Source organism: Neolamprologus multifasciatus, chromosome 19, assembly GCF_963576455.1.
Source record: "Neolamprologus multifasciatus chromosome 19, fNeoMul1.2, whole genome shotgun sequence".
In the NCBI taxonomy this organism is placed as follows: domain Eukaryota; kingdom Metazoa; phylum Chordata; class Actinopteri; order Cichliformes; family Cichlidae; genus Neolamprologus; species Neolamprologus multifasciatus.
Genome location: NC_140457.1, coordinates 6,345,654 through 6,373,134, shown reverse-complemented (window position 1 = coordinate 6,373,134; position 27,481 = coordinate 6,345,654). Strand labels below are relative to the sequence as shown.

General features: G+C 40.7%; 1 protein-coding gene across 4 annotated transcripts in view; it reads right to left on the bottom strand.

The window, feature by feature from the left end:
• Window positions 1-260: 260 nt before the first annotated feature.
• sobpa (sine oculis binding protein homolog (Drosophila) a) overlaps window positions 261-27,481 on the bottom strand; it is a 62,634-nt gene continuing 35,413 nt past the window's right edge. The window contains exons 6-9 of one of the 4 annotated variants that reach the window (XM_085143598.1): window positions 19,106-19,192; window positions 18,052-18,147; window positions 7,559-9,584; window positions 286-5,468 (exon numbers count right to left, since the gene is read on the bottom strand). In XM_085143598.1, coding sequence (XP_084999724.1) covers window positions 7,560-9,584; window positions 18,052-18,147; window positions 19,106-19,192 — 2,208 coding nt within the window. In that variant the 3' untranslated portion in view covers window positions 286-5,468; window position 7,559. Of the gene's footprint in view, window positions 5,469-7,558; window positions 9,585-18,051; window positions 18,148-19,105; window positions 19,193-27,481 lie in introns of all 4 variants that reach the window. The other 3 variants (XM_085143602.1, XM_085143600.1, XM_085143601.1) reach the window with 3 other exon arrangements.

The following is a 27,481-nucleotide window of genomic DNA, read 5'->3' as shown; positions in this document are numbered from 1 at the left end:
TGCCTGTGAATGCACCAAAATGCTATTCAAAATAATGCAGGGATGAACTATTTTATACCATTGCACATACACCTCAGGAGGAATTAATATTCATTTGACTTTGCATGAATTTATTTACGTCTTTCCTTATTTATTTGTAAATTAATTTTTTCATTCATTTATGCATCCTTCTAATTATTTCTGTAGCTTTTTAATGTGTTCATTGTTAATTTCCAGATTCATTTTATTAATTTGTTTAGGAAATGTCAATTCTTGCCACAGTTTTTGTTTTAAAATGTTTTTATTTATGATAAGCATTATTAGTAATTTGCTTATTTGTCTCATTTTAGTTGAGTCACTTGTTTGTTCATTGTATGCGTGTAAGAACAAATATAACACATGTGAAACAGAGTTGTGTGTGCCTCTTATTTATTTGTCTTCATGGGCAATTCACTGAATAAAACAAATACTGTTACAACACAAAAAAATGACCATTCTCCAAAAGCAATTTTGGCCACATGTTATGTACATGTTACAACATAATAAAAAGGCCTCCTCACATCACTGTGTCCTCCTTTTTAATGATTAAAAAAAAGAAAAGAAAAAGCATGTCACTGTTCACCAAGCATTTACATTGGAATCGAATGCTCAGGTCAAACCACCTTTACTTTTTTTATTTGCAAATGCAAAACTTGTCAACAATAAATAATACTATAAAATGTACACAAAAAAGATTGACAGTCCACCACGAGTTAAAACAGATTGGATGATTAGGAACGAGAAAGTCTGGAAGGGGTGGGGTGTGGGGGGGGGTTCTCTTCTTAGCAAAAATGTGACGGTCCATACAAGCTACAGAAAAAGCTGATCATCTATACATTGACACTAGCAAGATAACAAAGTTGTTGTTTCTGGTATATTTCATTTTGTACAAAGAAGGGAGAGTCTTCTTTACAAGCGAGCATCATTGTCTTAACTGGAGAGATTATACAAGCAAGAGTTAAGGCAACTTCTCCGTTGTTTCTGAAAAGTAACATGAAGTTGAATCATGTTTTGTTTTGCCTGTGGACCACTTGTTTTTAGCAGTTTTGGAGTTGGTTGTCATTGCATAATTAAGGCTGCTGACCAGGCCTGTAGTCCATCGCCAAAAAAGGAATGCTGGATATTTGTCACGAGTCGGGTTGCCATCACAAAGACTGACTCGGTGGTCCAGGTTTTCCCCACGAGAGTCAGGCTTTCGCATGTTCGGTGTCTGTCTCAGGCACAGATAGTGTACCGCTTGTGACGCCAACACAGCGTGGTGCAGATTAGAAACAGACACAATTGGGCATGTTGCTGTAGTCTCTGTATGTAAGCGTCTCTATGTAAGCAGGAGTGAAAACAGACATAACAACAGATTGCAGTAAGTTCCTCATCAAATCAAGCCCTCTCAACATTTTAAATCAGTATGAAAGTACTGGTTAAGATATCTGGGATTTTCGATCCTGGGAATAAATTTGTTAAATTTTCCTGAAGGCGCCACAAGAAAGGTCAAGGAAAGGTCAATAAAACAAACAGAGTTATTCTCTGGGGAAGAAATTAAATCAGTTTCAATTTATATTCTTCTGATGTAAACTGAACTGATGCTACTAAAGAAGTAGCTCTACTTAAAGGAATAATTCCCCCTAAAATCACATTTGCATATCTTCCCTGTGGCCTGCCATGCTTTCACTCCATTCCTATCTTGTGTATTGGCTGTAAAGATTTTTGCCTTCTCGTCTCTTCGGTATAATGGAACTAAACGTCTCTTAAATATTTGTGTGCAACAGGTTAGGGTTAGGATTTGAAAAACTCGGCAGAGCAGGGCCCACTTAATTCAGAAACCTTTAATGTACTATTTTCCAAATAATGTCTGCTCTTGTCATGGGAAAATGAAAGGTTCCTTCTGCACAGTCACGGGTGTAGTTCTGCAGGAAGAGTAAATGGATCAGGATTTTGGAAATGGGCATTACTGTTGAGTTTTTCAAATCTTTATCACTTTAAACACACATGCAAATGTCACTCACAGACTGTATATTTAAGATGGACTAAGCCACCGTGCCGTCACCCACTGACCATTTTTAAGACTCTACATTTGTGCTTGGGCTGTTTGGGCCATTTGCGCAACATTGGTTTCCATGCTGGAGCCATAAGTGACTATATCTGGATGAAAGGGTGCTAACACTTGTGAGTTTGTGAGCAAGCACCACACATACATGCCCGCTAATGAGTTTTAATAACAGACTAATAAAATATTATAATTCATTCACCAAAATTAAAGCACAAACCTCTTGAGTGGGCTGATAGATGGCATATTAATTGTCTGAAAATATAATACATAACACCTAAACCAAGTGTTGTTCTTATGAAAGGGGAAACTCTCCAAAAACTGTTTTTGTGCCAGGCTGTAAAACATGTTTTATGCTCTTTTTAATGTATTTTGACAAAGGAAGCTAATTGAACTTCTTTGTTTTTGGAAAAAGCCTCAAGTGGCCAATCCAGGAATTGCATTCCTTCATATTTCCTGCAGCTCAATGTGATTTAATTCCATTATATCACTATATTCAAAACTACAGCAGCTCACACCAAAAATAACAGCACTAGATGCGTACTTTAGTCTGTCTCTTTAAGTGCAATACAGCAAAAGGCAGACAAGAGCTTCATAAGACCATCTTGACTGGCTCTGCTTGCAGAGAATTGAAGCAGAGACGAGGAAAAGCTTAAAGTGACACCAAAGCTGGGCTTTGGCAAGAGGCGAGCTAAGCCTAAATGCCTGACTAAGAGGCGACAGATAGAGTTGCACACTGCTTATTCTGAGTCAACACTCTGTAATCTCAGCTGGGCTCTCTGCTTGCACCTGCCCCACACACACAAACACAAAGTTAAATTTACTATGTGCATTGTGCCACATGAGTATGTATGCTTGTGAATACGGGCGTGGGGAAAAGCTCGGTCTGGTCTTTACAGTGTAGAAAACAATTTTTTACTTCTATACTAATAATTTAAAGAAAATCAGGGTGCAAGACAAACGATAATTGAAGATCACTTTGTCATTTTAAGACAGATTCTATCTCACGCTCACTGTGACATATCACAGGTCTAAACCCAAAAGAGTATAATAGTAATGATGCTTTTGACATCCACTTCTCTTCTCTTGGGTCTTCTTTTCTTTTCTTTTCTTTTCTTCAAAATAAGTGCTTGTTATTTTGGCAGCTATAAATTATCCAGTCCAATCTTCAGTTTAAAATCCCATTTCCACTAAAAACTAGGTGACATGTTTTGTTTCAACACACCAGAGGCCTTTGGCATGTGATAATACCTTGTCTCACACTGGTACAGTGCACCTCCTCCATAGGAGTGTAAACTAAATGCTGGCTTTGTCTAATGGCGTCCCAGCTCACAGCCGATGTGTAACTGGATCAGATCAAACTGGATGGGTGATAGTTGTGTTGCATTTACTCAAACTTCCCGGTAGGATCTACAAATGCTGAAAATACTTCCTTAAAACAAAAAAGAATTGGCAACAAAAAGAACCAACTTGGCAGAGTTAGTGGACAAAATATCGCCATAAAGAATTTGTCCTCTGTGTGTTTACTGTTCAAATGTTTCTGTTGTGTTACTTCAGCAGTTTTCCCTTCAGTCCCACAAGAATAATTTATGAAAGAGCTGGCTTCCCCCTGCACCCCCCCTCAAAATTCAGTGCAGTCAGTCTCAAACTAACCCATGACAGAAACATCACTGGTAATGTATTATAGAAAAGATTAAGTACTAGCCTGCGGAAGCGAGTACCCACTGCAGGCTGGAGGATGCTTCCACATTGCCATGCCATCTCAGTTCTTTTGGTGGTGCAAGTAAGCCTTGAAATGCTCTCTGTTATTACTGTTACTAGCAAAGATTACTGTTTAAGCACACGGGCAGCATTCCAGAGGGTAGAGAAAATGTCAATAATAGGAATGACTATCACGACAGCTCCATCTTATCCTTGTGTAACACTAAAACTGAATTCAGTGGAGAGCAAACAGACAGACGCCAACGGAAAATGGCAGAGATCGCACGATTCCACCCACACGCTTACTTGCTGGTGAAGGTTATCTCCAGAATATTTCTCAACATATGTGAAGGTGGTTTTATGCCCCGATCCATAAAAAAAAAAAAAAAAAAGATTTCCCAGATTTCTTAATCCCATTGGATTCACCCAGAACTTGGTGACAAGGTTGGCAAGGACATTTTTGCTGGTTGTGAACAAGCATGTGTATTAACACACAGATACCAAATCTGGGCTTGAGAGATGCATCTCTGCAGCCACCGTCATGCTCGGGGGAGCTCACTATGTGTTCTTAGCCATTCCTGTGTAACGTGAAAACTTTTGTGCTGCTTTGTGCTACTCTCTTTTAAACTGACTTACAGTGTGCATGGATTGTCATTACAGAAGCATTCGGAGCTGCATCAGAATGACTTTTTGTGTGTGTGCCTTCCCAAAAGATAAAAGGCATTCACGAACAGCAGCACTTGAGCCAAATGACTCGTCTCCAGCTCATATTTCAAGGTGACAGTAAACTCTTGAAAATGATATAATCCCATCAGTTTTTACATTTCAGAGTCAGAACATCACAGAAAAGCAGCTGCAGATTTGTAATCTTAATATCTGATATTTTGGAACTATCAACAGAAAATCTGGGGAAATGACAAATCAAATAGCTTGAAAATCATTTTGAAATTTCATTAAATCATCCTGGTATTTAATTGTGTATCTACTGCTTCTATAGACATACGTGCATTAAAAAGTCTGGCTCCTCCTCAGCAATATGGCGCCTGCTTTGACTCATCATTCCATGAACTGAAGCAACCGGTGTGGCATCTATGTGCAAACATTTCTGGTGAACAAGCAAATGCCAAGATGATTTTTTTAATGCCTCTACAGCTCAGTGACAAGTGATTAAAAATAAGACTTACAGGAGCAGAGATTTTATACCTGTGGTGTGGCACAAAGTTGGACTGAAGCGTTTCAGTTTTAGGGGCTCCTTCAGTAATTTTCAAGCAGCAGATTTGAATATCGGACACTACAGTGCGTTCCATAGTAAAAAGACAATACGGAGAGTACTTGTTCGATAGGGGAGGGTGGGTTGAAGTCTAAAGGGGCAGTGTGGCTGAGAGTCTCTAAATGAGGAGAGGAGCAGTGGGGTAAATTCCTCCTGTTGCAGGAATATACTGTCTTCAGTTCAGGGATCAAACGGTCCTGGTGGCCATCAGAGTGTCTGTCGCACAGACAACAGTAGTCCACTTGGCTATGATACACATCATCATGTTTGTTTGGACTCATCGGTCATCAAAGGCGATTTGTGGTGCTGGTAGACTGGACGATGGGTAAGGATGAGGACAGTGTGTGTGTGTGTGTGTGTGTGTGTGTGTGATTTGGAGGTGGGGGGTGGACAAGTGAGTGTCGTTGATGGCACTGCGGTCCTCAGAGCATCCATCTGTGAAGCAGAGTGGGAGGAGAATTAGACGGAGTCAGAGCTGTTTTCGGGCAAAGCTGATGCATGAATTCAAGGTATTTTAATTTGAAGGTAAGTGGGAGAGTGGAGGATGTTCAGAGCAAAGACAGTTTTGGTGTTAAAACCACTGAGGGCCAAATTAAGGAACATGCAGATTTTTAACAGCACTTCCTAATTTGTGGTTTATTCTCCCAGCAATCAGAATCAGCTTGAGGACACTTTTGGGCAAATAAAGAATAAAACATTCAGCTTCTGCTTCTCTATTGGAATAAATTTTACATAATGTGTTAGATATTTCATAATGAATGCCTTGTGATGTTGCAGGCAAGGTGAGATATGGTATTCCACATTTTGCACACTATGGAGGACCAAAACCTCCTAGATAAATAATAAATATATATAAAAAATAAATACATGACTTTATTAAAAATAATATGCAATTAGGTGCATTAAAATAATATTAAAAAAACAATTGTAGGCATAAATTAATTTGAGAAATATATTAATTAATATTTATAATTTAATTAGCTTCTATTTTTTATTTGCTGGAATTTCTCTGTTTAATTACGGAGTCATTTATTTAGGTTGGGAGAAACAAGAGGAGAAGAAATTCTAAGGTAAAATAATGCAGAAATAAATATGGAACTTTAAAAATGTGAAATTAAATTCCCCCAAAAAAGAATCAATAAATTCAATTGACAAAATAATAAAAATCAAAGTAATATAAATAATAAACCAAATGGGAAAATAAATATTGAGTAAAATAAATAGATTTTGTGGTACTTTGTTATTCTTTTTAAAAACAAAAAAAGGAGTATTAAAATAAATGTAGGCATAACGGATTTACGTGATTGCATTTTTTCTTCAGAACTTAAATGATTTTTTTTTTGTTGGTTATTATTTTGCGCAACCATTTACCAGAAAGCAAGCGAGGGAGGCACTGTTGGTCCTCCATAATTTTGCTACTGTATCAGTACTTGCAGATTGCAGTGCATCACTTCTGTTTATTTCAGCTGCTGGTTGGCGTTTAGCAGCGCTGAGTGTGCAGGGGGCTTGATTTCCATCTTTTGTCGTTACCAATTAATCTTATTCAGAGCACTCGCCTCATGTTACCATAACCTGAATTGGTCTTCAATTGCTCTTGAATACAATTTCATTTAATTAATAACTCGAGGATTGCATCATTAAATTTGGCATTAATGGCATAAAAGGCTCCTCATTCAAACTCCGAAGCTCCTATACTGCCAGTCACAGTAAAGCAAAGACGAGTATTCCTCTTGTAAAATGACATCAAGGCGCAAGCTCATGTGGAAATGTGTGTTCGGTAAATGAGTGTTGGCTAATCACATGACTCCAAATGCCCCTAACATCTAGGATACATGTATTCTTCGTATGTATTCGTCTTAAGGTTTTATTTCAGAATGGTTTGGCTGTATATTAAGAGGACAAGGCCCTCCTTGTGCATAGCCTGCTTGTATTAACACCACCTTGTAGGTGTGCTGGTTCATTTCATCTTTTCACAAATGGGCTTTGTGTCAGGTTCCCTCCTGCTTCACTAACCCTTTTAGAGTCTTTTCAGTGCCAGTCCCTGCGAGTGCCCCTCCGGGTGACAATCTCATACATCACCTGCAGTCCGTCTGTCACAGTGGATTTAATGCCAGGGAACCTGCACGCTGACATTATTTTGGAGGTAATAATTCAACTAATGCTTGTTTGACCTCTTCCACTGTGACTGCACGAGGGCACACCGAGTCTGCCCTTGAATCAAGCATCACATTGTTGAAATTCTGATTAAGTGATCAACCCTATTATGTCTTTTCAAAATGACAAAATACAAAATAATCCGGTTGCCAGAGATTTCCAGATGTGAAGATTATAAATATGAAACAGCTGGTTAAAGAACATTTTCAACTGAAGGGAGTCATTTTGAATAGTTTAAAGACGCACCCTGGGGAGTAAGAGACTTTTAAAACCAACTCTTAATTTGAAAACCCCCGACTGTGAATTATGAAATGTCACTGAATAAATCTGTTTGAATTTATATTTCAAGTCGGTTGTGGGAAAACACTCACCTCATTTGTTTTGATTGCGAATTCGCAGACACCTCCTCTTCAGCGGCGGCTCGAGCTCAGGACTCCCAGCGGCTGATAGCGGTGCGCTGATGGAGCAGGAGAGGATGGCTGTCTTGTCGGCGGCGGGCTTTGGCACAGGCTGTATGACAACACAGCCTCCGGTCGACAGCAGCGGTAGGGCGTAGGCATGCTCACCCTCCTCCAAGTTGGAGTCAGGATCTGGCTTACCCTCCACCGTGTTACCCATCTCATCTTGTGCTGAGACCCGCTTCCCTGGCTCCCATTCACCTACGGAACAATTGTTCTCTTTCAGCGCCTCACGCTCAAGCTCACCGTTAGCTGGGTGCTTCTCCGCCTCTCCTTCTCCTGCCTCTCCCCTTCGGTCAGATTCGAACGCAGGCGTGAGAAGTGGATGCCATCCTGTACCATTGACTATCACATTACATGGGGCAGCAGGGCTAGTCTGGTGCTGGGGTAAAGATGGGGGCTGGGTCCGTACTGTACTTGGTGAGGGTGGTGTTGTACGGTTAGAATAGTGGGGACTCTTCTGGCTCACTGAAGCTTTGCTGGGAGCACTGGAAGGTAGGGCTGATGATTCCAGTGTGTTAGGGTGTGTGGCCCCTTCTGGCTCCGCAGCACTGAGGAGTTCCTGTGAGAGCAGAGCCCCTTCCCCTTCATCACGATGGCTCTTCCCTTCCCTCCCCAGCTCAGCAACTGGTGGAGATCTTGAATCTGCCTCTGGCTCTACTTTGACCTGGACACCAGGTAGAATCCTGTGAATTACCTGCTGCTGGCATGATCTTTGGCCCACTGTTAGATCAATAACCCCATCCATCAATCCAGGGCCACTGCTGAGACAAAGGTTGCCTGAGTTGTCCTCTGCCTTCACAGTCAATTCCACTGTCCTGCCTCTCTCTGGCCGCACAGGAGAGACACGCCCTCCAGCTGGCTCTATCTTCTGGCTCCCTCTATCACCTCCAGAGGAGCCTGGAGAGTGGGGCCTAGAAGCTGAAGCTTCTGAGGACTCTGGAGCACTTCGGACAGAACCAGTACTCTCAGGTCGGTCCCTGGAGGATTTGGGGTTGAAGGGGATAGGGATTGGAATAGGAATTGGGACTGGGAGGGGTACAATGACAGGGTAAGGGACCAAGAGAGTTGGGGGAGGTACCAATGGAGCCAAGGACGGCATGCCAAAGTTCATCATTGGGGGCAGGGGGATGTGTCCATTGGGCATCATGTTGACTGGGGGGAAAGGCGGTAGGCCCGGCATGGGGATTCCAGGGTGTGGGGGAATCATGCCAGGGTTGGGATTGGATGAAGGGTGGACATGTGGAGATAGCAGAGGCCTGTGCATGGGGCTTGATGCAGGACCAAGGGTCCTAGGAGGTGGTGGTGGACCAATACCAGGAATGATTGGGTTTGATAGCGGGCTGTTGGGTCCTCCTGGGTGGGCAGAGGTGCGAAGAAATGGGGGGCGGATGTGCTGCATCATTTGATGCTCCATGAACAGAGGCAGGGGCATGGGTCCCCGGGGTGTCATCACCATGGGAGGGCTGCCAGAGGGGACCCCGACTGGTGGGTGAAGAGCAGGAACAGGTGGTGGGGGAAGTGAGGGGCTCTCATGGGGTCTGGGTGTGGGGATTTTGACTGAAGAGGAGGAGGATGGGGAGCAGACAGCTGCAGTGTCTGAGGGTGAGGCCGCAGAAGATGTGGAAGGGGCCAAAACTGAGGTGGCGGAAGGCCCTCCAGGTGAGGGAGCTTTACGTCGAAGGTCCGTTAGCGGCGTTCCCCAGGATTCAGGAGTGAGCAGCTGCACTCCTGAACTGCACTCCAGCTTACCCTCCCCTCCAGCTCCGTGTCCTGGGTTACACAGTCCTCCAGGAAGGGCAGCCTGGGTCTCTTTATAGAAAATGTCCATCTTATATTGGTTCAGGCATTTGGCACTGCAGAACTGCAGCCTCCGCTCACCAGCACCAAAGTCCAGGTACTCCTTAGTATGGCGAATATGTTTGCACCAGTCACACACCTGCAAAAAGAGACACACATATATAAGCACCTGTCAGCCTGCATACAAAGGACTCCTGATCTGTTTTTGATGATCCACTACAAAATATTCTCTGAAAAATGTGGGGAAGACGCTTAGTCTCCACACCATCTGTAGAGAAGCTCATTAGAGAAAGATTATTTTTAAGGAAGCTGATGTTGATTGTAAATACTTTTACAGATCTGCTGAAAAAAAAGGAAACATTTAACATTGAAGTTCTGCTTTCGACATATTTATGTGCTCTATCTTATGCTTGCATAATGGCATTCAGCTGCTGAAGTGACTTTGCCTTTAACCTTCTGTCTTAACAAGAAATGCCCATTTACACCTTCTGTTTGCTATAAAGACCAGCGCCTCAAGCACAACACAAAAAGACGATTTCCCTCACACTGGTATTGAATTGTGGGTCAACAAGTCAAATCAGGTTAAACGGTAGAAGGACCACTGTATATTGGTGTAATGGGTAAATGGGTGAATAACAGAATTTTGTGCTGTTCTTTGGGTGGTGAAATGTTTTACTTTAAATATCTTTATAGGTTGCAGGCGATGGCTGAAGCTTGGTGCAAAACTTTCACGTTTTCTAACATTATTTTTCTCAGTCGAGCTCTGAGGTTTTTGGCTAAAAGCCACAGTTGTTTGCTGAAAACTATTTATTTAAAGTGGCTGCAATATTAGTAAGATTGCAGTTAAAATCAGTTAATCAAGTAAAGCCGGCTACACGTGAAAATTGTGTATTTCTTTTGTGACCCATGCATTCATATGCATTTTTTTATATTTATATACTGCATAACTTTGCATCCTCCTCTCTCCCTGTACCCTTCTGCTGTACCTCCAGAGCTGCATGTAACTGATCTGTGATTTCTGCCACCGGTTCCTGTCAGGTGTTTTATGTTGTATTGTTTGTTTCCCCTCTTTGTTCTTTTCTCTTGACTCCTTTATTACTCACACAAAGCAGCATCAGATGCCAAACCTCCCTGAAAATGGCTCTACTTGAGATTTCTACCTATTAAAGCAGAGCTGATGTAACATGGCAACATGGCTATAAAGGGGTTAATAGTTCCTTGCTATAGTAGGTGGATTGGTTGCATAAAGCCTTGTAAGACAACAGTAACATTTTACATCCAAAAAAATGGACTCGACTTCAGAGATTGCTTCTGTATGCAGAATGCAAACCTGGGCTGGATCCAAACATGTGGAGGCTCAATTGAAAAGTTGTCTTTCTTAGTCACCGCAATGGCAAAGATCCCAAAACACCTTTTTTAGTGCAAAACGTGCAGATTTTTGGAGGGGAGGAAAATGAATGTGACCCTGGTAGAGCAGATAGCAGTGGGCGAGCCCTGAACACGGAGTTACTCGTCAGGCCACACACAGCTCACTCTGTCAGCTCTGGGAGGAGTGGCAGGTCCTCGCTGGAGATAATTAAGGCATTAATCAGTTGTCAGACCCTTCAACGACATCCATCCATCACACAGACCCTTAAGCCCCCCTGCTGAATGTTAATAAGTCGAGGGATGCAACCGGAAGGTGGATAAACTCCTTTTGCAAGCTGCATAGCAACATTGGATTATTTGGCAGGAAAGTGTCTGGCAGCAGCTGAAAGACAGTGGACTCACATGGGCTTTTGGGCAGATGCACTGCAGCACTGGCCAGGATTTCAAAAAGAAAACACAGTGTGCTGTCCTTCAACTGCAACATGTGTAAAACATCAGGTTGCTTGCCTCGATTATGTGCTTTACATCACAGGTGAACTGGTTGAAGCAGAGGCATTCACGAAAAGGGCAAAGGTCTGCATTTGACAGTCATTAGAGAGTGTCACTCTAACTTAAAAACTGAACCGAGTTTGAGAGAAGCAGCCGGAGAGCAGCAAAAACAGATCAGAGACTGAACTACACGGCGCTGGAAGCGCTCGGATGTCAGTCCCTTGAATTCTACATGCTTTAACTGCCCATTTAGTCCTCACTAATTCAATGAGCCATGACTGAGTAAAAGTCAAAAAGGTGCTCTCACAAGTTGAGTTTGATAATGGTATGCCCAGGATATTTTAAATAATAAATGTGCTGAAAATTTCCTCGACTCAGAAAGACAGATGGAGAGCACTTAACGACTTTCTGCACCGTGAGTGAAATTTCACTGCGCATTACGCTAATGGAGTTGTGCTTTCTCTTTCTCGCTCTCTCCCGGCTCCTGCACACAGATGTTTGCAGTTGAATGTAATTATGGTCATTTATTTCCATCGTGGCCAACGAACCAGCATCGGCGGTGTAGTTTAACCGTTTGCATTACAACGATTATCCGGCTTCTAAACAAGCACCCCAGTGGTCGACATGTTCTCCCTCCTCTGACTCTCTGACCCAATCCCGAGTCTAGGGAATTTTAGGAATTTTAGGAATTCCCACATTAGTCAGCGACATGTTTTAGTGCATAAGAAAAAAATGAACATATAAGGTGAGGTGATTTGTGAGGGGATTTGAGACATTCTCAGAGGTTAGAGCAATAAATAAACAGCATTTAGTTTGCTGCATTCAAAGAGAATGACCCAATAGAAAAGGTTAATTCTGTGGAGGACAAAAACTGCCAAAATATTAAAAATATAGAAATATATTGCAATTATGCAATGCACCAAAATATTAGAAATAAATGTAGAAATCCACAAATTTATAAACTGTGACATATTTATAATTGAATTATCATCTTTAACGTAAGAATCCTCATTCAGTTTACCATGTTATTTATTGACTTATTTACTTATTAATCTCTATTAACATTTACTCTTTAACACTTTTCTATTGCTGTATATGTTTCGGTTTTGTTTTGACTTTGTTTTCCTTTCATCAAACAGAAATATGTATAAAATTTAAAACGAAAGGAATAAATACAAAGAAAAACACATACAGAGGCAAATTAAATAAAAAATATCCACTTATGTCACATTTTTTAAAGATAATTTGTGAAATTCTTCATTTTGCCAGGCCTTTAAAAAAATTATTATTGATTTTGGCAGTTTGGATTCTCCATATAAGGCAGGGGCTTCAGATTTCTAAGGATACGTAGGATTTAGGAGATGAAGAGGAAGGCGAAGGAGGAGGTGGCAGCGGGTTAAGAGGCTGGAGAGTTTCATACGGTGCAGAGATTGTAAGGTTTCATAAGAGGTTGTGGTGCCTGAAGTGGTTTTATGTGTATGATGAAGAGGTTCGCTGAAAATCAGGAGGTTTAAGCAAGAAAAGTGCATCAAGGGACAGGCTTGGGTATCCCGCCCTGTTAAGGTCGATATGCGATTCTTTTGACACTTCTCACATTGCTTCCACAATCACAAAGTGCAAAACACAAAGATTAAACACATGAAAATGAACCAGGTGCTTGAAGCAAGGCTTGGTTTTTTTGTTATTTTACACTCCAAACAATCTGCAGCAAAGTATCCACCCGTGACGGCTCGGGTTCATCAGAGATTCTGAGAAGAGGCGGACAGAAACACTGAGCTGGCTGTACTGTGGATTTAGTCCAAAAACTAGATCATGTTGCAACAGACTGCCATCTTAAAGCACCTGGTCCACTGGAAGAAGAAAACAGTGTAAAGCTTACACTGATGTTTACACAAGAAAATTAAACTTTGGCAAGGCTTTAAAGACCATCTGCAACATGTGGACTTATTACTATGATTAACCAAACTATCAGTTTCCAGTTGCCTCATTCATTGTTGCAATGGTTATAATTACTTGGCTTACAAAAGAGGAAACATATCTGGTACAGATCCTCTCCCAGTGTTTTATACTGACTACACAGTGTACCTGACTTCTCCATCAAAACCTGAATGGATGAAAAGTTTTAAACTGCAGCTAAAAGCCAAGACGCAGGAGAACCACACTCACTGTGAGGTGGCTCTTTTCACAGCCAGCCATCCCATCAGTCATTATAGATGTGACATACAAAGGCCATTCTCACTTGGCCAGGTGAAGCTCAGTTGTGCTATATTTCACAGCGCACGCTCACGCACGCACGGCGAGTAAAATAACTTCAGCTGCAAGAGAGACGAGGCAGACCTGGCGGATTGTGTTTGAATGTCAATGCAGCAGACAGGAGATCTATGAGATGAGATATCTACTCTGTGCTTTTCCATAGAAAGCACAGTTATATGCTTCTTTTTTTTCTTTTTTTTTTTTTTGCAGGGTTTGGGAAAAATCAATATTGCTGTGATATCTGTGCGATGAATTTGAGGCTAGAGCCTGCACATAGCAAACTGAGACAACAAACTGGAGAAAAAACAGTTCACTAGAGTCTCTTCAGGGGAAAGGTTTAACTTTGAGGCGTTTACCGACAGGAGATACATTTCCACACCCTTAAATCCATAAATTCCTTTGGATCTGGACAAGCACAGATTCATTCATCTCCTTTTTTGTCAAACATGTCTTCAAAGTCCTTCCCTTGTCAGCTATAGACAGTGAGATCCAAGTAAGCGACATGGTGAGTGCGTGAATGCCTCTCAGTCATGAGAAAATTACACACTTATACACCAGTCATATAGCCACTGAATGCCAATCAGAGGAAATATTTAAGGTGACCCTGCATATATCTCGAAATCTAACAGCTAAACACTCAACATCTTCCTAATCTGAAGAACTGGCATCAGACTGCTTCTCAGTGAGGAGAAGTTACTTTTATTTTGCTTGTTACCTCCATTTTCAAGCCTAACTAACAAGCTACTCAGGATAGCTTCTTCGTTAGGTAAGCGAGCGTAAGTAGTGCTGATCAGCCTATCAAAAAGCCAATTTCAGAGGTAGTTTGTATAATGTGTCACGTCTGAAGTCAGAAGTTCTTATGGTTGTTTTGAATGACCGAGGGGTGGAGGGAACAGCCAGCTTTCACAGAGAGGGAGAGCGGAGATGCAGTAATATTTAATATTGCATTTTCCAGACAGTCTGTCAGACAGCATTGTGTCTGGTGGATACATAAACAGTTGGCGCTTCTATAAAACAAGAGTTTAAAGAGAAAATTTGGTGTTTTTAAGACAGAGTCCTGTATGATCAGTGCTAGACTGAATCTTGCAGATGGACACTTTGCTCTGATGTAACTGGATCCTTTGGTTCTAGTTGATTATAAACTATGCAAAGACTTTGGTACTGAGTAGTTGATGTCGTGTAGGCAAAAGCATGTTGTATTAAAGTAAATGTTATAGCCTTTAGTTGGTCAACATAAAATAAATCTGTTAGGAAACAAAACCTGAACATACAAAAGTTAAAAAATGATTCCACATGTTTGGAATGGGAGACTGGAAGACTGTCCAATAAAATATTATGAATGAGTACACCTGTTTCGCATTACAAACACGTGAAATTCTCGAGATTAAAGAATCTCCTTCGCAACAATGTCCTGGGCATTAACCTAACACACTTTTCAATTGTGGAAGAAGCTGAAGCTCCCAGTGTTCTACACATAGGTTCAAACTCGGTACACTCTAGCTGCCTAGAAACATAACATTACTGTTATCAACAGACATATAGATATATATAGAAGCTGTGATAGAAGCTGTGATAAATTTGAAAGCCCCACTAAGTTTACAGAGATATTTTTTATTTATATTTAGCAGAATTTTTTAGAAGATTTTAGTGGACAACATACAGTTTTCTGTTTACTTTTTTTTTTTTTTTTTTTACGATAATAACATCTCATTTATATCCACAAAACTTGAATATTGCAACATATGCTCACCAGCCACTTTGTTAGGTACACTTGTGTATTTCAGAAACAGCTGATCTACTATGATTTTCCGGCGCAACAATCTCTTGGGTTTACAGAGAATGGTCCGAAAAAGAGAAAAAAAAATATTGTATGGGCGTCATCAACAAAGTTGATGTCAGACATCAGTTCAATTCAATTTTACTGCTATTTCGCCAAATCACAACAGTAGTCGTCTCAAGGCGCTTTGTATTGTAAGGTAAAGACCCTACAATAACAGAAAGCAAACTCTAACAATCAAATGATGCCCTTTGAGCAAGCACTTGGTGACAGTGGGAAGGAAAAACTCCCTTTTAACAGGAAGAAACCTCCGGCAGATACAGGCTCAGGAAGGGGCAGCCAGCTGTTGTGGTTGGGAGGTGAGGGGAGGAAGAGAGGACAAAAGATGCACTGCTGAAGAGGGACAAAGACTAATAACAAGCAATGTTCCCTCTAAGCTGGCACGTGCGCAATTACACACTGCTGGCACAGTCTGTGTGCACAGAAAATCTGTGTTGCGCACAAAAAAAAATCTAACCTGAATTGAAATTAAAATTAATACTTTATCAATTCTGTTTTGCAGTGTCAGTAAGTGACTGGCTGCTCCCGTATGGGATTAGAACGATGCCACTTTATCCCATAGTCCAGCCAATAATGTGATTCACATTCGTATATACGCAGCTAATCAACGTCGTTGACAGGCTATGACAGCGTCCTTATGTGCCGACACTGGTCTTTTAGCTAGCAAAGCAGTGTGGCTGATGTGGAGTGAAGCCACGATAATGAAGGACAGACGGAACAATTGACGGAAAAAGTGTGGACTTTATACCAGTTTTTAAATTGCGTTGATAGGCCACGTAAAACCAGAGTTATGATAAAAATATCTGCAACGTTTGGTTTTCTTCCTGAATACTGTCGTTGTTTATATTTACTGTGGGAAGGAACGGTAAAAACAGCATTTTATAAGGAAAACACTCGAAAGCCTGTGAGCAAAACCAAAACCAAAAAACCCCACCCTTTCCTATTGGTGGAAAAATGTACCATGTCGACCAATTAAAAAATAATATGGTAACATCGCATTTAGTTGTTTAGGAAGGGAGGAAGTTTTAGGAGTGACGGCGGTGTTTTGAGATGTGAGAGATTTGCGACGTTTAGCGCAAATCTCGTGTAGTCAATAGTTTTGTTGTGTGCGTCAGAACATTGAGGTGACTGCTGAATGTTACAGGTGTTACAGCAGTGATACATCTCCTGTTGTCAGGCCTGCAGGTATCAGGTTGTTGTTCTTCTTTATCTCATAGTGGACAGAAATAATTTTTTGTAGTGGCACAAATAATTTGTGTGGCATCAAATTTGATGCAGAACAGCTGATTGTTCTGTAAATAGTTTGAAATGTTTATTTAAAAAACTGCATTGGCTGCATTTTTACGTAAATAGCTGCAAAAAACTTTGTTGTTTGCATAACTCAGTTACTTTTTTTGAAGAAGTAACTATATAATTAATTGCCCAACATTGGTCATTATATACTGTATTTTGCAGACAGAGAGTTACAGGACTCTCTTATTTTAACTTCCAATAGTGTTAAAATACCACACAGGTCATGAGCAAGATTCTTTTTAATTTTCATTGTAAGTGGGCTAAAGCAGTTAATTAAAAGTAGTCTAACATAAATGTAAACACTGTAATTTGATTATTTTAATAAACCGTGTAACTTGGATGGATTAGATGCTGGCGTGACCACAGTGCACACGTCTGCTGTTGCTCACCGTGGTCCAAGGGATCGCTCAGGGAGTTTGTGTGTTTGCTCAGACACATGAAAAATTAGAGGGAACACTGATAACAAGTCATGTTTAAATGCAGAGAGGTGTATAAACAGATTGTGAGTGAATAAGAAACACTCAGTGCATCATGGGAAGCATAACTACTACTGCAGCATAACTAAGGGAGGATTCAGGGTCACCTGATCCAGCCAGGTCAGAGAAGAATGGTTGCCCTGAACTGATAAGAAAGTGACAGTAACTCAAAAAAACCCCACTGTTTACAATCTAGGTAAGGATGAGGAAAAGACTGGAAAACTGTTGCCTGGTCTCATGAGTCTCTATAGCTGTGCATTGTTTAAATGTCACAGCTAACTTAAGTGTTCTTGCTGACCATGATCATTCCTCTATGACATGAAGAATTAAATCCAACAAAGTGTCTGGTGAGTGCATAAGATACATTTGGCACCATCACATTGCCTGGCAATTACCTAACAATGGACTGAAATGGCACTTTTATGGCAGAGCAGGATATGGGCATGTACTAGTAAAATGTACAGGTATATCAACATTTCCAATAAATATTATTCAGTAAAGCCAACTTAGCTTCACTGCTATTATTGCAATATTATACACCTGCTTTAACTGTGAGACTGCATGTGTCTGATAGCTCCTAAAAAGACTGACACAGCTCACTACATGAAAAATGAAAATGGGAAAAATAAATGATAAAGCATGAAAAAAGTTCAGAACATAACAAATGGAAACGTTTAAGTGAAGCAATTTGTGCAGCATCTTGTTTGGAGAGGTTTGAGGAAGAGCCTGCTTTGCTTTTACAGTAATTCTCAAACACAAACCAGCCCAGGCACATTTCAGACATGACTTGAAAATTACATATTTTTAAACAAAGAACAACATCAAAACATATTTGTGCAGAAGCCATTAAGCTTAACTCTTGTCTGGCATTAAATGGGTATGGTCCTTACAAGCACATCGCTGTTTGTCTTGAAGACAAGCCTGGGCGTGTCCTGAGCAAAGCTGTGCAGGGGTAATTTCCCACCGAGGCCATCGTCGTCTCTTGCCTGGGGGGGAGAAATAATGGCTTCTTTTTACGAATGGACAAAATAAACACGTGAACAGAGGCAACAAGGAAACAGAAATGGGGAAAAAAAACAATGAGAAAGATGAACAGAAATGGTGACTGTAAAATGGGTGAAAAGCCATTGGTTTGTGATCAAACCAATAGGCGGGCGAGGGGTGAGGGGTTAAGGATCCTCTGAAACAAAACAGTGAGTGTGCAGGTGTGTATGTGCAGTTTGTGTGTGCAAGACATTTAGTTTAGGCAGTTAAAATGCTGCAAACAATTGTGCCTATTTAACACCCATCAATCTACGATATAAGGTGTGATCAAAAAGTTCTGAGAACAGATCAATGAAAATCAAAAGGTTTATCTGATTTGAATTTTGGGTGATCCCCCTCCAACAACATCTTCTTGTGCACCTCAGCTTTTATGTTTAGATCTCTCAGTGAGTGCTATTCCCATTGTGTCCCCTCACACCTGTACCGTTCCAGTTGGTGTGTAATCCTTCAACTTGATTTTCAGTGAACAAATATCATAGTGAGATGTCCAGGTGGAGAGCAAGGATTGTGCTCATGTGGCCAAAAAGGACTCACTCCCTGGTCTTCCTGAGTCCTCAGGACATTACAGCTAAACCCCATGTTGATGTCTCACCCTGGGGACTTTAATTCAGGGTGCGTGCCGTCAGTCTTGCTCCTCACCTGCCTTTAGAATCTGAAACTATGCACTCTTCAGCTCTGTCAATGATCTTCCAAATGAAATTCCCAAGTTCATGTTCACACTGTTCAGGCTGCAAGGGGCCCAAATTGGACTTACACTGAGAGATGTTGAAATAGCACTCATGCTGGAAACTGCCAGGACATACCCGAGAAGATGACCTTGAATGTGAAATCAGTCAAATTTAAAACAGGCAAGCTTTTAAAATTTTATGGAGCTCAGTTCTCAGAATCTTTTGATCCTACCTTGAAGGATGCCTCTGAGGACTGAGATTCAGAGACTTGTTGAAGGTTGAAGCTTTGTCTCATTTCTATGGAAGCCCGTTTCCGCCACTAAAAAAAACAAAAAAAACAACAACAAGTATCCATAACTCGAAATTTCAAGTTATTTTCTTGAAATTTCGAGTTATTAACTCGTAATTTTGAGAAAAGTAACTCAAAATTTTGAGTTAATAACTCGAAATTTCGAGTTATCTCTGCCAATCAGTAATCTACGAGAATGAGGTCACTTTCAATCTGTGCATTTGTGACTGGATGTAATACTGGTAGCTTAGCTGTAGCATTTGTAGCTGAGGGCTTCAGCTTCTGGGTAACAAGGAAATTAGGTCATTCACGTAGATTACTGATTGGCAGCGCTAACTCAAAATTTCGAGTTACTTTTCTCAAAATTTCGAGTTAATAAGTCAAAATTTTGAGTTATGGATCCATTTTTTGTCCCTAAGTGGTGGAAACGGGCTTCTATACATTTTACCTCATTTTAACCAAATTTTTAATTTAAGAAAAAAAAATAACACCAAAAATGTCTGAAAGACATTTCAGCCAATACTTTTTCTACACGAATAACTTGCTTAATAGTTTGTCCCTTTGAATATACTGCCAACTGCAGCACTGAGGCTGATATTGTTTTCACCTTGCAGATCAGCTACTTGGATTTTCCTGGAATAATCCTTTGCCTCCTCCCAGGTTTACACTTCTATCCAACATTTTTAAATTTAGCTGTAACGTCCAGACTTTATATTAAAGTCTGTGGTCTGTGACCTTGTTGTGGTCACTGTTGTGGTCACTGGTTTTAGGGCACATATACAGTGTTTTAGCTTAAAATCAAAACCAGCTATTAGAATCAGAATACTTTATTACTCCAAGGAAAACTATGTGGTCACATTTGCTCCAAGGCAGCAAGAACAATAACTAACTAAACTAAATGAAATAATAAAATAAGTTACAAAATATAACAAAATGGCTCTAATAAATACATCTAGCTCTTATTATGAATTAGAGCAATTTTAACCCTTTAAATTTTGCGGCATAAATTATGTAAATGTGCATATATGACTTTAAATTTGTATCAAATTTGCTACAGCAGGTGTTTTGTTGTTGTTTTCTTGCAATTTATTTGTTAAAAATGTAATTTATTTCTGTTTTTTAAGGGGGGAAAATCACACTGATGAAACAGAAGTCTCAGAAAATCACAAAAAGCTCATGTATCAAATATGATTAACTTGGCTTTAAAGGGTTAATTAACTAAATCAGTGTCAATAATTTGAGTCATTGAGGGGTTCAATTTCGGTATTGCTGTTTGCTAAAGTTTCTGATATATTTGGCTTGGTATGATAACAAAGACAACCTCAAAGAGCTCCCTCCACTCTGCTTGTTGTAATGACTGAATGACATAACAAGAGGTTGGCGTAACTGTACTGGAAGGTGGAGGGCGGTCCACCTTAACAGGTGCCACGAGCTAACTACACCAAAGAGCGAGGGAGATGTCGCGCAAGTACAATCTGCTCACACCCACACAGCCATTATGTTAGCTAATGATATCAGTTCATGCATTTCAATGAACATATGTTTTTGCTTTTTTTTCCGCGAGTGGCTGAAATCAATCTTTCCTCTTCTGCTGATAATCTCAATGGCGGAAAGCAAGCTCGTTAGTTTTTTATAAACCTTAAGCCAGAAAAAGTTAACAGAACTCAACAAAGGAGGCAAAAAGATGTTTTACTGAATGAAACTAACTTGACCTGAGAAAATGTGATTTGTGTGTATTTATGTTTGCTAAACTTAGCATTTATTAGTCCCACCATTGTTGATTTAATTATAACATAAGTAGTGTCAAACTGTGAAAAGATCTGCATAACCTCCATCTTGCAAATTGTCTAACGAGAAAGATGGAAAATAACTTTCCAAGTTTTATTTCTTTTTCACCGAGCAGACGATCCACCTACTCACTTCACTCATGGTGTCAGCATTCCTAATCTAGCTAAGTGTAATCATCTCAGAATGGAACAAAATGACACAGAGACTCACACAGGAGTTCATAAAAAAAAAAAAATAGTTTGTTGATCTTCAGGTTTCAACAGGCGGAAACATACCTCGACAAAAACTAGCTAACGCTCTAACCGGACAACATAACCAAAGAGATGTTCCCAACAGGCATAAAAAACATTTAGAAAAACCGGTGTCCCTGCCAAGTCCGTTCTTACCACCAGAATTAGGAGCATAACCTCCATGTGTAATTTTAATACTGTCACGGCCACATTTTGCTATATAATGAAACACGTTTCCCTTGAGGGATACGGCGGGGGAAGATGTGACGCCAGAAAAGGCAAACCTCTAATGTTTTCCCTCGGGAATGATGGCGGTTTAGCTTATTTTCTTAAGCTATTCATTGGTGTGTGTGCGTGTGTGAGCTGAGGCTGCTATAAATGTAAATAAAATATGATGAATCTGGGATTTGTGCATTAAACATTCAGTGCATACACAAATTACTCCATATTTATGGGCACACATTCTTCATGAATCAGATTAGCTCAGGTTAAATGCATCTGAACATGCTGCAGACTCCAAATATGCTAAAGCTGATTAGAAAGATGCTGGGGCTTAAACTGTAGGATTTACAGTAACCTATCTATTAGTAGTTATACAACCTCAAATAACGATAATGTGGTTAATTTGCCCGAACAGCTATTGTGCTTTTACTTTCCATGGCAATGCTTTTAAAATACAAACTTCCTTTAAATGTTTGCGCCAGCTGGAAAAGGAGCCACCTTCTCCTGCACCCTGTGAGTCATTCATTATGTGCAGTGTGAAAACTGAGGCAGTGCTGCTGTGCCAGGTGTGGGCAATTCTGTTACAAAGAAGTTATTGGAGAAGCTTTGTCTGGCACGGTGCCCAATGGCTCCACTGTGTTTCATTAAATGAAATGCACTTTTATATAATGTAGACCCCAGTGTGATCAAATTAGTTCATATTTTACAGCCAAGGGGTGCTGAGACACTGTTATCAGAAATTGAGATTTAACCTCGATTAGACATGTACATCATGCCGTTTGCAGCCCCGAAGCTGACATTTCAAATTGAGCCCGTGCACTGACAGAAGAACCGCTGGTTTGAGTAGCGCTCTTTCATATTATGTTCCCTTTAAATTGCTCCCTGCAACCTTTGATTTGTCATGGGTAATTTGGCCTCCAGCTCTCTTCATCTCTCGATGATACCAAAGGGCAACTCTGGCGTATATTTTACATTTTTAGTCCAGAGACTGATTGAGTTTGCCTCCACTCCCATCTGCTTTCATCACCTCCAGGTAGGGTTTCCCATTCCAAGCCTGGTGCAAAGATACTGCTGTCTTGAGTCACGAAGCACGCTGTTTGTTTGTGCCAGAAACGACACAGTGTACAGATTTGACAGAAAACCTTGTTTTGCGAGAATCCAACCTTTCATGACAGGGTTTATGAGGTCATGGTTATTTAGAAGCTGTGAGGTGTAGGCTGACCCACATATGGCTCCAGAGTTTGGGTACGGACACATCGCACTGACTCAAAGTCAGGTAACCACACATAAACAATCACATAATTCTAGGCAGGCATTTGAACACACGCACACACTCTTTCTCTGTCTCTCTGATACACAAAACGATGCACCATTGTGCTATTATTCTGCCTCCAGTTTGTGCTCTGACCCTCTGGCCCAGCGCCAGTTCATTTGCATATTGTACTAATGAGGTGTTGGCACTGCGAACGAGGCGTGAGGCACACACAGGGAGCACACACAGATAAAGGGGATGGGACTGAGATAGATAGCTAGACAGACAGATAGACATGGATAGATGGCTAGATGGACGGACAGATAGATAGACGAATAAATAGATTGATAGTTAGTTAGTTAGTGCAGGACATCGCACGTTGATTTCCTCTCTGCCGGCTCCACCGTCCTGAGGGGACGTCACACCAGCTGCCACCACGCAAGCTTCCATCTGGGCATGCATACACGTCCAGGTGTGTGTGCCCATCACCTGCCAAAAGAGCTGCACTTCCCAAAGAAAGGCGCTCGTAGGCAGGCTTTTCCAAATCCAAACACAAACACAGCCGCGCGCACTAGAGCTCATCCCAAATCCTAAAATGAAGGTGCAATCCTGGCACTATGCAAATGTCAGGCAAGGAAGTGAACGCAAGTGAACGCCTCCCCAAATCAAAAGACAAGTTTGCCTCTACTCTCTGCACCTTGGAAAGACAAACCATTCGATTTTGTTTGCAAAGCACCACTGGAGATTTATGCATGCATGAGGCTCTGATCTTTACACGTAAATTTTTAGAAGGGTGTGCACGTGGGAAGTGGTAAATAAACAAGAAGAAAAACCCTCCAGTCTCTTTTTTGTAATGCAGCAAATGCTCATCTTAATATATCTGCTGTGAGCTGTCCAATGCTAAATTGCACATCGCCACTGTACCTGCAAATAAAACACAAAGTACATTTTATTGCACTTTTCGTGTGAGTTGAGTGCAAGTTTTAGAAACGACACCAACACATTCTAAGTTCATGTACGTGGCTTCACTTTTAGTCGCCTAGTTAGTCGGAGTTACTTTTGTCTTTATTTGAGCTGAATAGCTGGCAGCTATGAGATAATCACCTTCCTCTTTGTGCCCTGCAGCTGTGTCAGGCAGGCCTCAAGGCTTCGTAACTGCTAGACATTTTACACACTTCATCGCGCACTCAAAATTTCCACAAGGAGCTGCATTCGTACACGCAGAAGGAGCAGTTACATACACACACGTGCATGCTCACACACCCTCGCTCCCTCCCCCAACGCGTCTCTCCTGGGCGCGTGCCCTCCTCGGCAGGCGGTGGAGATGCAAAAGCAAATTGCCGGAGCGGGGAGGAGGCAACCACGGGGCTGTGTGGAAGCAGACGTGTGCGTGTTTGAGGTGATGTGACATTTCTGGGCTGACATGAAGCGGCACTCTGCCCCCTCGCGCCTGGAGGGAGCTCCCAGGGAAAGACACTGATGGAGGTCTGGGGTCTCCAGGGGGGGCATTTCATGGTGTGAACAAAAAGCCTCGCACTGCAACAGAAACGACCCGTGTGACACAAACTGGAGGCTTCCTCCCTACCCGCTTCATGCTTTTGGCTCACGTGCATGCAGTTTTGCTGTTTTCTTCATAAAGACTTATAAAGAAAAAATGAAACTATATATACAAGAAAGACTGCATGATTTCAGTTTTGCTTGAAGAAATATTCACTGCAAACCCAAAGAAGTTAACTTGTATTATATATTTATATTTGTAATATAAGTTTTAGTTGATCTATTTCTCACAAGCAATCTCACACAGTAACAGGTTCTACAGACCATCACCCTGCACACTCCTATGCTTGAAGCCTTTATAAAAACAACCAAACATACATTTCAATGCGATGCGTCATGCTGTCGTGGTCCTCAGTGTAAGCATCAGTTGAGTTTGGTCCCTGTTTAATTTTACTGCTATTCTTTTTGGTATTTCTATGTTCACGTGTCTCCAGCTCTTCCGTCTCTTTGTCTTCCTCTGTCCTATCCTTCCTTCCTTACATCCACTCCGGTTTTATTTTGGTAATTACCTTTCTTTACATATCCCCAGCACCTAACTTCCTGTTTTTCCCTTCCCTTCTTTTTCTCCTTCTTCTTTTTTCCCCACCTGTTTCAGGTTACGCTCCTTGTGATTGACTGCTTTCACTCATTGTTTTTTCTTTATTTGATTATTTATTTGTCATGCACTCTTCTCTGCTTGTGGTGCTGTTCTGGTTTTCTGTGCCATAAACCTCATAAACCTTTTCCTGTTCGATTTGTTTGGCAGAAATTTGTTATTTTTCTAATTGTCTCAATTTAGAAAGCCCTTCAAACTACCTGCAGTGCATTTTTGTCACGTTTCCATAAATCCTTAAAATATACACCACATACTCCCAATGTTCTGCGTTTGGTTCTGCTGAGGATCTTTTTGCTAGAAGTTGAGACATGTGCAGCATGTGTAACATGCATAGTTTTGTAGTTCTCACGTCTAAAGACAAAACTCGCAAAGCACTTCATAAGTTCAAAAAAGCGATATAGATAAGCTGAAAAAGGCTATAATTCACCTTCAAACCTGAATATGTCAGTGACACCAAAGTGAAAAGTTCATTTTCTGCAAACTAGAGGGGTGAAAGTGTTTAGATATAGTATTTTGCCAGAACAATGGTCCACTCCAGCAGCATGGTGGTGCAATGATCACTGAGCAACATGCCGGTTTGCATGTTTTCCTGGTGTTTGCGTGGGGCTCCCACAGTCCAAAGACATGCTTGTTGGGTTAACCAATCATTCTAGAGTGAATGGTTGTAAGAGGGAATAGTCACCTACCCAGGGCGTATACTGGAATAGACTCCAGCTCTCCCACAGCCCTGACAGTTAAGAAAATGGATGGATGACACTGATCCTCATCTTCTAATTTCCAAAATGTCTTGTTTTCAGTGTCTATTTACCAGATTATTATTTGTGGAAGCATGCCTGACTGCTGTTCTGTACCAAAGTGAACACTCTTTAGATGCTGACTTCTAGCCTGGAAGGAAAATTCTACTTTCTAAAGAAGAGAGCACATTCATATGTATATTGAGGGGGAAATATGTTCATGCATCACAGTAAACTACACTAGACAGAAGAAACAAAAAGGAAAGAATGCGCAAAGCACTGTCAAGAACAAAACACGTAGACTATTTGTACTAAAATACCTCACACAAACCAAAAAAGTGACCTATTAAGTGCAGTAGTTCAGTAACAAAACAGTGCTGGGAAGCACTGGACTTCTTGAATTCTGTCTTCTCTTTACGTTACCATTAAAATATTTATCTGAGCAGCTCTTACAGATTCACAAATTTTTATAACTGCTTTGCATAAATGTTTTATATATCTCATGACTTAAACCTGCAGGTTTGGCAGATTTTGATAATTAGATGGAGTATTGTGCATATGATGACTCAAAAAAGACATACACAATTAATATCCGATCTTAGGCATTTACCTTAATACCCTACTACTTTTGCAAACACTAAGAATGATTACTTCACAGATAGCAAAGTGTTTTCCGAGAATTTCGCATAAAAAATGTCCTCATCATGCCTTAAACCTGACTGCCAGCGTTGGGCCGTAACTCGCTTCTTGTTTCTCTCTGATTAAAGTAATTCATTACAGCACTCACTACATTACTTTTGCAATACTCAGCAGGGTAGCCTGAGTCACACTGTCACATAACTGCCAGCTAACAATACAAACCTTATGCTACAGTCCCACACACTGGCACAAATCCTTATTCTAACAAGGAAATGCACAAGATCTTTGTCTCAGTGTTTGGGTATCAACGCAAAGCCAAATGCCGAGATGGAGAAAACCAGCTCAAAGAGCACGTAACAGAAACATGCTGTGGCCTGTGACCACGGTGATTCTACTGCAGTAACATTAATGGGCAGAAATGGACTCACTTGCTTTTGTTAACTTTGAAAATCAGCTCTTCACAGGATGTGTGCACATTTGATGTTATTTTTTCCTAATGGCAATCAAGAACAAGAACTATAAGTGTGATTAGTAAGTGTAATGAAATTTACTGAATTTAACTCAGTAATGTAAGACATTAGTCAAACAGTAAAGTGTAATATGATTACAGTAAAGTGGAAACCTAACACTGATGATTTTACTTTGATGCTTTGAGATAGAGAAAACAAAAGAAATAAGTGCAGTAAAAGCAAACTTAAATTATTTGATGGTAAAAGCAACCATCAAATAATTCCAGTTATTTTAGACATTTTGTGTAATTATCTCAAAAATGTACAATAATGTCAAAGAAACTGCAAATATTGCAGTTTAAGGTTTAATCAAATGATTTCATTGCTTTAAAATAGGTTAAACTTTTTAAATAAACCTGCACATAAGCAAAAATCCTGCTTTCTTTCAAGCATGCAAGCAATATTTCTTTATTTTGTACAAATGCAAAATTAAAAGATAAGAAGTAGATGCAACATTACAAACTAAAGCCCAACTGTGTTTTGAGGAGCTCAAGCTGAGAAACTCAAAGCCAGCTGAGGATGGAAAAGAAAAGAAAAAAGATTGTTGGAGCTATTGCAACAGCAACAAGCAACATTTCATCACAGTTGATGCCACAGCAAAGCATTTGTTACAGCTTCCTGCATTCAAAATCCAGCCCTAAATGATTCGTAGACAATGTGTTTCGTGTACATGCAAAGCAGAGCCTGCTCTCATTCCACCTTTTTTTCACACTCGCAGAGCGTAATCCATCACTGCTAATTGCCTAACTTAATCTTGGCACTGTGTCCAATGAGCAAGCTTGTTTATCGGCGT